The 13,140-nt window shown below is 43.5% G+C and overlaps 1 protein-coding gene across 1 annotated transcript; it reads right to left on the reverse strand.

The window, feature by feature from the left end:
• Window positions 1–1,614: 1,614 nt before the first annotated feature.
• LOC125521706 (RING-H2 finger protein ATL74-like) lies at window positions 1,615–2,922 on the reverse strand. The gene has a single exon (XM_048686765.1). It carries the CDS (start codon window positions 2,441–2,443, stop codon window positions 1,826–1,828), a length of 618 nt encoding a protein of 205 aa, XP_048542722.1. The 5' UTR covers window positions 2,444–2,922; the 3' UTR covers window positions 1,615–1,825.
• Between the last annotated feature and the right edge of the window lie 10,218 nt (window positions 2,923–13,140).

The following is a 13,140-nucleotide window of genomic DNA, read 5'->3' on the forward strand; positions in this document are numbered from 1 at the left end:
AACGAACTACAAGATCTTGTCTACACTTAATATTGGGTCTTGTCCATCACATCATTCTCCTAATGATGTGATCCCGTTATCAATGACATCCAATGTCCATGGTCAGGGAACCATAACCATCTATTGATCAACGAGCCAACTAGAGGCTCACTAGGGACATGTTGTGGTCTATATATTCACACATGTATTACGGTCTCCGGTTAATACAATTATAGCATGAACAATAGACAATTATCATGAACAAGGAAATATAATAATAACCATTTTATTATTGCCTCTAGGGCATATTTTCAACACTAGGAACTCACAATGACATCAACGTACTGCAGTGCTCGAATGTCTTTGCCAAGCTTGTTGAAGGTCATGCTCCTCCGGTGAACTTCAAGGTCAATGAGTGCCACTACAACAAGGGATACTATCTAGCAGATGACATCTATCCGAGATGGTCCATATCTATGAAGACTATCTCAAACCTTGTGTCAGGAGGCAAGAGCTCCTACTTTGCCAAGTGCCAGGAAGCTTGCAAGAAGGATGTCGAGCGGGCATTTGGTATGCTTCAATCTCAATTTGTTGTTGTCCGGTACTCCGCTCTGACTTGGTCGAAAGATCAAATGTGGAAAGTCTTGACTTGCTGTGTCATCTTGCACGACATGATCATTGAGAGCAAGCAGGAAGAGCCAGTGTTTGACATTGAACCATATTACAAGCAGGGTCCTCTTGCGCAAGTTGACCACCAGTTACCGGCAACCTGGGATGCCTTTTTCAATATGCGTCAGGAGATCCGAGACCCACAGGTGCATCAAGAACTGCAGCACGATCTGGTGGAGCACCTATGAAGGCTCAAAGGCAACGCCTAGCTCGACGTGTGAGTTTTTATTTGTGTTTGAATTGTGACTTTGATTCGTTGAACTATTTGATCTGTATTGATTTCTGTGACGAACTATGTGATAAAATTAGTTTTAGTTGAATTTGTGCCGAAACACGCCGAATGTGGGCCGCATTTGGGCCAATTTGTGTCGAAATTAGGCCGAAATCAGCGGCTGGGGGCGAACTTGGAGAGTCGGCTCGGAACCCGAGCCCCCATGCTAATTTTATTGTCGGTTGGCCCCCAGACGACGACGCTATTTTAAATTTTTAAGGGCTGAATAGCTGAAGATGCTCTAAGCTTAAACATACGTGCGCAGGACATTCGGAGCTCACTTCCATGCTGCAAACCTGCAAGAAAGCCTGGCGTGGAGTGTCTCACGTCCTCCATTGTCAAGTCAAGTCACCTATCAACACGCTCGTACCCTCCCCAGATTACCAATTGTGATCATCATAAGCATAGTCTGCTCAGGCCAGGCGTAGATGAGGTCGGTGCAATGCAAGCGCAATGGCAGCCCTGTCACGCTCTCGACGCGGGCGCGCCGCGCCGGCCTTCGGCGATTACGCTGCGCCCATGCCTGCTTGGGCAAATTCCAGGCGTGCGCGACACTGCCCCGCCGTACGAATTCGGTACGAGTCTCCATCGGATAGATTTCCGGATTATCTAGAGTTGGGAAGTGATCAGTGTCGCTATGCCTCAAGCTTATCCCTCGCGCCTGCTAAGTTCCAACGCCCCGATTGACCACCGCCTAATGGAATCTCTGCCAGATCGTTTCATTCTGTCTTACTGAATACACCAAATGAATTGCACGTACGCCCACAGTACTAAATCGAACACTGAATCATCTTCTTTCTCCACTACATTGGCTTAATTGCCGCGTGGGTAATTCGAATTCGCAGAAAGGAATGAAGGAAGGAATGTGGCTACAGGATGCAGCAACAGCGGTAGTGTGTATCAGTTTCACACCGGTGGCAAGGGGTGGGCGGATGACCCCGTGGCGGTCGCGGCGACGGCTTTCGCGGCGGCCTTCCGCGGCGAGAGCTCGCAGCGGCAGAGCGGGCACGTCCGGTGGGTGTGCAGCCACATGTCGATGCAGTCCACATGGAACAGGTGCCTGCACGGCGGCAGCTGCCGCACCATCTCGCCGCCCTGCACGTCCTCCAGGCACACCGCGCACAGCAGCTGGCAGCTCGCGCGCGGCTCGTCGCCGCCGCCCTTGTTGGCCTTTGGGCCGTCATACGCGAACGTCGGCAGCGCGCCGATCGCCGCGTCCGTCAGCCCGCACGTGCACCGGCGCACCAGCCGCACGGTTGGCGCGGGCGGCCGCGCGCCGAGGCCGCTCCCGTTCCTGTGCACCGGGACGGTGCCGCGCGCTGGCGCGAGCAAGGCGACGAGGCCGAACAGGAGGACGAGAAAGCTGGTGATGGCGCAGGCCCTGGCGGGGCTGACGACGGCGAGGAGCACGCAGAAGAGCAGCAGCGACACCAGCGCCGCCATGATGGCGTAGCAGATGTGCGGCTCGTCGTCGTCGACCGCCAGCGCGCCGCCCGTCGCCAGCCTCGGGTACAGGTTCAGCATGAGTGCGTGCCTGCTGCGCGCTGTCCTCCTTGGTGCGAATGCTGCCTCGGCGGAACAAAACCGTCGGCGCTAGAAGTTTATCTGGGTAGGCGCCGTCGCGGTCGCGATACTATGAGTCAAGATTCGCGGCGTCGAGGAAGAAGTAGAAATAGGCCTTCTTGCTCTCCGCCGTGCGCCGGACGGAAAATGGAAAGCGACCGATTTCTCTGCGTGCCGCCGGCCGCGGTGCAGTGGATCGCGCCGCGCGCTCTCTCGGCCGGCGGTTTGAGCGGCCTACGGTTTGGACTTTGGAGCTCCGTTGGCTCGTTCGGGAAGAGTCGTGTCGATCCAGTGGCTAGTTCGAGCGGGTTGCGGCGACCGGCGAGGATTTGGCGGCGTCGTAGAGTGACGTGTCGAGAGTGAGCGCACGCGCCGTGTGGACGTGCGGTTGTGGCCGCGCGCGCGGAGTGAGGAGCAAGACAAGGAGGACGGGGAGAAGTGCGCACGGAGCGAGATATCACACGGTCGTCGTGTGTGTGTGTAGGCAGTTTAAGTGATGGCGTGATGTCCTCTGCTGATTTGTGCAATTCAGCCTTGTCGAACTGTTTCCTTTGCTCCCTACAGTTCTGGTATGGGTCCCCATCGGTTAGCGAATGGCGATGCGCAAGAGATATCTCGCCTGCTAGCAGACCGAGTTCCGTCTCGCCGAGATGAGAGCATCATTACAATATCTAGGCTCCTAGAATGGAAGGGCTCTGAGCGCTTCAGGGCTGGGAGGGTCAAAATGACCATCTCTTCTATTTTTTTAGAAGAACCACTTAGTTTTTTTTTAGATAATCACAGTATCTTACTAGATGAGTAATTATTGTTTTTTCAACCCAGTATAATCAAAGTTGCTCACATACATTTATCCGTATAAGTGTATGCACTCTTATCCTATTCTTATGAGCATTTCTGAGAGACTGAGCCCTTACATCATTTTGAGATTGACGAAATTGCCACAGATGTCTTCATAATCGACGGTAACATCTCCCACTGAACGCACATGGCCAAAAGGGCTGAAATAAATACAGAAAAATGCGAGCACCAATGTCAAGTCTGAGACTTGAACTCTGATCGGCGGGGATGTCAATGTCCTTCTAACCATCCAACAGTAGGTATTATTTACGGTTTGGGTCAAACATCCAACTACGTGTGTCCGACACTTGATGGGTTAAGTGTCACTAAGAAATATAGTCGTGAATTAACAATTAAATAAATAAATGATAGAAAAGTAGAACGGCGCAGCAAGGCGCGCATATGCTTCTAGTCTCCAACAAGCTCGCTCGATTAGCAGCCCCCTTGTAAAAAAACGACTATATTGCGCGCGTGATTAAAACTGGCGCTCCAGCAGACACGCTAAAACACCGCACGTGGTAAAGTAGGTTCAGAGTGTTGGGAAAACGGCATTGCACGTTGCTTTTTTGGTGCGCCCGCTCCTCGCGCTGGATAGCGAAGATTTGCGCGCGAGCAAGCAACTCTCGCCCTGACCTCTCCGGCCCCCCTGCCCTGCGCCGCCGCCAGCGATATTGCACCGATGAAAGGCCGCGTCGACATCCCCTGACCCCTCCCTACACCCGCGACCCCCTCTGCCGCCGCCGCAAACCCTAGCTTCGCCACCAGCGCCCCTCCTCCTCCAAGCACCGGTCTCGCGCATGGCCTTTTCATGGCGCTCCAGACGACCTCGCAGGGTGATGTCGCGCCACCGCCTGCCGTGAAGCCATGGGGCTCCGGCTCCACCCGACCAAAGGCGGCGGTGAAAGCGACGGCGAGGCGTCCCAAAAGAAGAGGAAATTGGACGGCGCTTCTAGGCGTCTGAAGAAGAATTCCGCAGCGCGTTCGGCCGCCCGAAGCGCCGGAGAGCTCACAATTTGTTGCACCAGCGGCGGATGCCCACAAGGTGTTTGAGGAAATGCCCACAAGGTATGGCCCCCTCCCTTTTTGTTGTTGTTAGATAAATGTATACATATGGGTACCTTGATTTGTTTCCTTTATCATACTTTGTAGTTTCAATGATGACACATATATGTTAACTATGGGTGTTGGCTCCAACAATTCTCATTGGTCTCAAAGTGCATGAAGATGATCATGAGTATGAAGTGGATGAGGATGGTGAGGGTATCGTCGATGCACCGAAAGGAAGGGCGTGCAACTACACCATTGATGAAGACGTTTTGCATGCAAGACATGCTTGAATGTGTCTATGGATGCCACCGTTCGGACGGACCAAACTAGAGATACATATTGGTTTCGGATGAAGGAGTTGTTTGGTACACACAACAAGAGAGGAATTGAGCGCACCAATAAATCTCTTCGCTCCCGGTGGTCGATGATCAACAAAGATTCTCAAAAGTGGGCGGCGGCAATGACCTCGGTTGACAAGATAAACCCAAGTGGCACTAATGATAGAGATAGGGTAAGTGTCATTTCTTTATTTTCCATGTTCATGCTTTATCTTTTGTGTTTCAAGTGCTAACTTGTTCTTTTGTTTTTCCATGCATTTGAACTATGCTATGTTGCTCCAACTTTTCATTTTGCATATTTGTTTAGTTTGAGATCATGATATAGTTAAATTGGTGTGTTGTTTCATATTTGCCAAGAGTCGGCTGGTCGCGCGCTGTAGATTTTATCGCACCTGCTGAAGCTCTACAGGGGCGCGCTAAAATTTGCAACGCTTGAAAAAGCAACCACCCTCCCTCGCGCGCGAAAACGCTCTTTCAACGTTGTAAAAGTTTTTTAGCGCGCCGCCCTACCGCGCGTTTGTTGGAGATGCTCTTACAAGAGCGGTAGGGAATGGTGATGCACAAAAGCTATATCTGCATACTACGAGACCAGAGTCATGTAGAATTCTCTATTTGACGCATTTGAGCGACGACATATTTGGCCAGCCTAGTAAAGCCGATACATTACTCCTGGTTTTAGGAACCTTCTACCAGGTTCTATTTGGCTTTACCGGTTTTGTTAACTTTCTAGAAGGTTCTTGGGCTGATTCTTTTCTGTTTCTTTTTAGTTTTTTGGGTTTTTTATTTTTATTTTTAGTTTATACTTTTTTGTTTCGTTTTTCTAATTCTTTTGTTTTTTTCTTTTCATTCTCAATTTAGAAAATGCTTAAAATGTTAAAAACATGTTTTCTTTCAGAAACTATAATTAATTAAAAACATTTAAAAAAGTTTCTCAAATTTACAAAAAATGTTCATGATTTTAAAATGGTTGGAATTTCATAATATTCCTGTTTTCAAAATTTGTTCACAAATTTGATAAACTGCTTGCTTTTCAGATTTTGTTCGGGAATTTCAAATTTTGTTCTGGTTAAAAAAACACATGTTTGAAAAATGTTGCTTTCCAAAAATTGTTCATGTCTTCAAATTTAGTTCGGCATTTCAAAAATTGTTCACTAATTCAAAAACTATTGAGTTTTTTTAAATCACAGAGCTGAAAAGAGTTCCCGTTTCTGAAAAAATATGTCAGTATTCAAAATTTTAAAAATGTTTGAATCTACCACCGCCATTGGGATTGCTGGGATTTGAACCTGGAATCGCAATGTTGACAGCCATCCACACTAACCACTACACAAAAGAAACTTTATTGTCTACTAACAAGAAAACAATACTACTTAATGTTTTGATTTAGTGAAACCTTACATATACCCAATATAAATTATCCAAAAAAAGAAAACATAAATTCGAAAACAATTTCATGGGATTTGAAAATAAGTTCGTCAAATTTTCAGAAAATTAAAAAAAAATGGAAAAAGTTCATCGATTTTGAAAAAAGTTCATCGAGTTCGAAAAAAGTTCATCGGTTTAACAAAAATTTCATTAATTTTAATAGAAGTCCATCGAATTTTTGAAAAAAAGTTCACCCATTTGGAAAAAAATGTTCACGAATTTTAAAAAAAGTTCATGAATTTGCAAAAGTTCATTGGATTTGAAAAAATTCATAGAATTTGAAGAAATGTTCATAAATTTTGAAAAAGTTCATAAATCTGAAAAAAATTCATCAAAATCAGAAACGACTTCATCGAATTCATCTGAAAAAGTTCATTGATTTTGAAAATTGTTCATCGAATTTGGAAAAAGTTCATCAATGTAAAAGAAAAGTCAATTGGTTTGAAAAAAAGTTGCGAAATTTAAAAAGCAAAAGGAAAACAAAGAACAAAAAGCAAGAAGAGAGAAGGCCAAAAGGCCGAAAAAAATAAAACCAAACAAATTATTTGAAAAAGGATGAAAGGAACAAAACGAGAACATTTACAACAGCGTGCAAGCTGGTGTTCTGGTTCTACTTGTTCCCTCGCAACGCACTCATCGCGAGTTCGAACCCTGGTGCACGCACCTCTTTTTGACGCTTAAAAGCAGAACAAGAAAAGTAGAATGGGCTGAGCCCAACTAACCCTGCTGCAGGCGCTGGTTTGCGGAAAACAGTAGTAACCAGCGGCCTGCAGTGCTAAAATAGGATTCGCCAAATAGGACCTCCCCGAGTTTCGTGATCGGATTCCTAGCGAGCGCATGACTTTTTGTGGATTTTGACTGTCTAGCGCTAAGTACAACAAACACTTGTGAGCCTGCCCAATAGGTTTTCCTTTTGATTCATTCTTTTTTTTCCTATTTACTTTTACTTTTTATTTTTGTTTTTCCCGAAATTTTCGAATTTCTTTAGTAAATATTCTACATTTTTATACGCCATGAATATTTATTTTCCTACACATTGAACATTCCTTAAATATACGATAATTTTTCAGATACATATTTGAATATTTTTTGAATACATGGTAAATAGTTTTTAAATAAAAATTGAACATTTTTAGAATACAAATTAAAAGTTTTTAAATATATGTGAATCGTTTTTCAGATACACCATGAATATGTTCACATTGTACATTTTTCTGAATACATGTTGTACATTCTTCGTATACACATGAACATTGTTTTGATATGCATTGAACTTTTTTGATACACACTAAAAAATTTCAAAATTTCATAAACATTATTTTCTAAACGTGTTCACATTTTTTAATGTTGCAAACATTTTTTCAACTTGTGCGAACAAAACTTTTGCGCTACATAAACATTTTTAAATGCATGTTCTTTTTTTTGTGAATGAGAAGCCTCGCAATAAAAAGAAGAATACAAAAAAATCCTATGATGGGCCAGCCCACTACTTGTTGTCACTGAGGCGAATGGTTGCTGCGTGTAGCAGTAGGCACCGAGACAAAGCCACTAACTACTGGTTACCCAATAAGTGAGACATGGATGAAAATGGGACAGTGTTATTCGTACATGTTACTTGTTGTACCGACATATATCTCGCTTCTAAAAAAGGTACATGTTACATGTTATTCGTACATGTTACATGTTACATATTACATGGATGAAAATGAGACAGTGCTATTGTTTCTAAAAAAAGGTACATCGACTAGTGTGCACCATAAGCTCTAACTTCTGCCCCTTCGATATGGACTATGTGAGAACCTCAAATTTAACATCTAGACCTTCCTATGTATATTGTCAATTCATGATCAACTTGAAAGCATAATGAAATGGTATCAATGCAAAACGTTTAAAATGTATTCCAAGTTTTATAACTTGCCACAAGACATACATAGTGCAACGTCTCATGACATTTATTACATTCAAAGAAGTAGCGGAAAGTAAAAATACGCAGTGACTCTATCTTAGCCACATGCAGTCGATGTAGTTCACGTGACCTCACTCCTCAAGATTGTCATATTAGTTGTAGTTTGCACCCTCGTCTTCATAGACCTCCGAAGTGCAACAAAAGTAGGGCAATGAGTATATTGTGTACTCAACATCCCTCCTTCAGAAGAGGGCCAATTAGCTATATGTGGCTTCAAAGGAAGTTTGTATAGCTCATGTGCATAAAATTAGTTTTGTTTGAAATAGCACAATAGTCAGATAAAGTGTTTTAAGATAGAAACTATTGGGGAACACAGTAATTTTAAAAAAATTCCTACGCACACGCAAGATCATGATGATGCATAGCAACGAGAGGGGAGAGTATCGTCTACGTACCCTCATAGACCATAAGCGGAAGCGTTATGACAACGCGGTTGATGTAGCCGTACATCTTCACGATCAACCGATCTAGTACCGAAGATACGGCACCTCCGTGATCTGCACACGTTCGGCTCGGTGACGTCCCGCGAACTCACGATCCAGTAGAGCTTCGAGGGAGAGTTTCGTCAGCACGACGGCGTGATGACGATGATGATGTTTCTACCGGAACAGGCTTCGCCTAAGCATCGCTACGATATTACCGAGGTGGATTATGGTGGAGGGGGGCACCACACACGGCTAAAAGATCAATGATCAACTTGTGTGTCAATGGGGTGCCCCCTCCCCCATATATAAAGGAGTGGAGGAGGGGAGGGGCCGGCCCTCTCTATGGCGCGCCCTAGGGGAGTCCTACTCCCACCGGGAGTAGGATTCCCTCCTTCCATGTAGTAGAAGTAGGAGAGAAGGAAGGGGAGGAGAGGAGAAAGGAAAGGGGGGGGCCTCCCAATTCGGATTGGGCTAGGAGGGCGCGCCTCCCACCTTTTCCTTCCCTCTCCTCTTTTCCACTAAGACCCAATAAGGCCCATATACTCCCCGGGGGGGTTCCGGCAACCTCCTGGTACTCCGGAAAATGCCCGAACTCATCCGGAACCATTCCGATGTCCAAACATAGGCTTCCAATATATCGATCTTTATGTCTCGACCATTTCGAGACTCCTCGTGATGTCCGTGATCAAATCCGGGACTCTGAACTACCTTCGGTACATCAAAACACATAAACTCGTAATACCGATCGTCACCGAACGTTAAGCGCGCGGACCCTACGGGTTCGAGAACTATGTAGACATGACCGTGACATGTCTCCGGTCAATAACCAATAGCAGAACCTAGATGCTCATATTGGTTCCTACATATTCTACGAAGATCTTTATCGGTCAAACCGCATAACGACATACGTTGTTCCCTTTGTCACCGGTATGTTACTTGCCCGAGATTCGATCGTCGGTATCTCAATACCTAGTTCAATCTCGTTACCAGCAAGTCTCTTTACTCGTTCTGTAATGCTACATCCCGTAACTAACTCATTAGCTACATTGCTTGCAAGGCTTATAGTGATGTACATTACCGAGAGGTCCCAGAGATACCTCTCCGACAATCGGAGTGACAAATCCCAATCTTGATCCATGCCAACTCAACAAACACCACCGGAGACACCTGCAGAGCACCTTTATAATCACCCAGTTACGTTGTGACGTTTGGTAGCACACAAAGTGTTCCTCCGGTATTTGGGAGTTGCATGATCTTATAGTCATAGGAACATGTATAGTTATGGAGAAAGCAATAGCAACAAACTAAACGATCATCGTGCTAAGCTAACGGATGGGTCTTGTCCATCACATCATTCTCTAATGATGTGATCCCGTTCATCAAATGACAACACATATCCATGGCTAGGAAACTTAACCATCTTTGATTAACGAGCTAGTCAAGTAGAGGCATACTAGGGACACTCTGTTTGTCTATGTATTCACACATGTACTAAGTTTCTGGTTAATACAATTCTAGCATGAATAATAAACATTTATCATGATATAAGGAAATATAAATAACAACTTTATTATTGCCTCTAGGGCATATTTCCTTCAGTCTCCCACTTGCACTAGAGTCAATATCTAGTTCATATCATCATGTGATTTAGCACCAATAGTTTACATCTTTATGTGATTAGTTCACATCTCCATGTGACTAACACCCAAAGGGTTTACTAGAGTTAATAATCTAGTTCACATCGCTATGTGATTAATACCCAAAGAGTGATCATGTTTTGCTTGTGAGAGAAATTTAGTCAACGGATCTGCCACATTCAGAGCCATATGTATTTTGCAAATTTTCTATGTATGAATGCTTTGCACGGAGCTACTCTAGCTAATTGCTCCCACTTTCAACATGTATCTAGATCGAGACTTAGAGTCATCCCGATCGGTTTCAAAGCTTGCGCTGACATAACTCTTTACGACAAACTCTTTTTCACCTCCATAACCGAGAAACATTTCCTTATTCCACTAAGGATATTTTCGACCGTTGTCCAGTGATCCACTCCTGGATCACTATTGTACCCTCTTGCCAAACTTATAGTGAGGTACACAATAGGCCTGGTACACAGCATAGCATACTTTGTAGAACCTATGACTAAGGCATAGGGAATGACTTTTCATTCTCTTTCTATTTTCTGCCGTGGTCGGGTTTTGAGTCTTTACTCAACTTCACACCTTGCAACACAGGCAAGAACTCCTTCTTTGACTGTTCCATTTTGAACTACTTCAAAATCTTGTCAAGGTATGTACTCATTGAAAATATATCAAGCGTCTTGATCTATCTCTATAGATCTTGATGCTGAATATGTAAGTAGCTTCACCGAGGTCTTTCTTTGAAAAACTCCTTTCAAACATTCCTTTATGCTTTCCAGAAAATTCTACATTATTTTCGATCAACAATATGTCATTCACATATACTTATGAGAAAGGCTGTAGTGCTCCCACTCACTTTCTTGTAAATATAGGCTTCACCGCAAGTCTGTATAAAACTATATGCTTTGATCAACTCATCAAAGCGTATATTCCAACTCCGAGATGCTTGCACTAGTCCATAGATGGATCGTTGGAGCTTTGCACACTTTGTTAGCACCTTTAGGATCGACAAAACCTTCTGGTTGCATCATATACAACTCTTCTTTAAGAAATCCATTTAAGGAATGCAGGTTTGACATCCATTTGCCAAATTTCATAAAATGTGGCAATTGCTAACATGATTCGGACAGACTTTTAAGCATCGATACAAGTGAGAAAATCTCATTGTAGTCAACACCTAGAACTTGTCGAAAATGTTTTGCGACAATTCGAGCTTTGTAGATAGTAACACTACTATCATCGTCTGTCTTCCTCTTGAAGATTCATTTATTCTCAATGACTCACCGATCATCAGGCAAGTCAATCAAAGTCCATACTTTGTTCTCATACATGGATCCCATCTCAGATTTCATGGCCTCAAGCCATTTTGCGGAATCTGGGCTCATCATCGCTTCCTCATAGTTCGTAGGTTCGTCATGGTCTAGTAACATGACTTCCAGAACAGGATTACCATACCACTCTGGTGCGGACCGTACTCTGGTTGACCTACGAGGTTCCATAGTAACTTAATCTGAAGTTTCATGATCATCATCATTAGCTTCCTCACTAATTGGTGTAGGAATCACTGGAACAGATTTCTGTGATGAACTACTTTCCAATTTGGGAGAAGGTACAATTACCTCATCAAGTTCTACTTTCCTCCCATTCACTTCTTTCGAGAGAAACTCCTTCTCTAGAAAGGATCCATTCTTAGCAACAAAATATCTTGCCTTCGGATCTGTGATAGAAGGTGTACCCAACTGTTTCTTTTTGGGTATCTATGAAGACGCACTACTCCGATTTGGGTTCGAGCTTACTAGTTTGAAACTTTTTCACATAAGCATCGCAATCCCAAACTTTAAGAAAAGACAACTTTGGTTTAATGCCAAACCATAGTTCATACGGTGTCATCTCAACAGATTTAGATGGTGCCCTATTTAACGTGAATGCAACTGTCTCTAATGCATAACCCCAAAACGATAGTGGTAAATCGGTAAGAGACATCGTAGATCGCACCATATCCAATAAAGTATGATTACAATGTTCGGACACACCATTATGATGTGGTGTTCTAGGTGGCATGAGTTGCGAAACTATTCCACATTGTTTCAAATGAAGACCAAACTCATAACTCAAATATTCGCCTCCATGATCAGATCGTAAAAACTTTATTTTCTTGTTACGATGATTTTCCACTTCACTCTGAAATTCTTTGAACTTTTCAAATGTTTCAGACTTATGTTTCATTAAGTAGATATACCCATATCTTCTCAAATCATCTGTGAAGGTCGGAAAATAGCGATACCCACCGCAAGCCTCAACACTCATTGGACCGCACACATCAGTATGTATTATTTCCAACAAGTCTGTTGCTCGCTCCATTGTTCCGAAGAACGGAGTCTTAGTCATCTTGCCCATGAGGCATGGTTCGCAAGCATCAAGTGATTCATAATCAAGTGATTCCAAAAGTCCATCAGCATGGAGTTTCTTCATGCGCTTTACACCAATATGACCTAAACGGCAGTGCCACATATAAGTTGCACTATCATTATTAACTTTGCATCTTTTGGCTTCAATATTATGAATATGTGTATCACTACGATCGAGATTCAATAAACCATTTATATTGAGTGTATGACCATAGAAGGTTTTATTCATGTAAATAGAACAACAATGATTCTTTCATCTTAAATGAATAACCGTATTGCAATATAGATGACCCAACCATATTTATGCTCAACGCAAACACCAAATAACATTTATTTTAGGTTCAACACTAATCCTGAAGGTAAAGGGAGTGTGCGATGGTGAGCTTATCAACCTTGGAATCTCTTCCAACACACATCATCACTTTTCCCTCAACTAGTCTCTGTTCATTTTGTAATTCATGTTTCGAGTTACTGATCATAGCAACTGAATCGGTATCAAATACCTAGGAGTTACTATGAACACTAGTAAAGTACACATCAATAACATGTATATCATATATACTTTTGTTCAC

The sequence above is a fragment of the Triticum urartu genome, chromosome 7 (genome assembly GCF_003073215.2).
Source record: "Triticum urartu cultivar G1812 chromosome 7, Tu2.1, whole genome shotgun sequence".
Taxonomy (NCBI): Eukaryota; Viridiplantae; Streptophyta; class Magnoliopsida; order Poales; family Poaceae; genus Triticum; species Triticum urartu.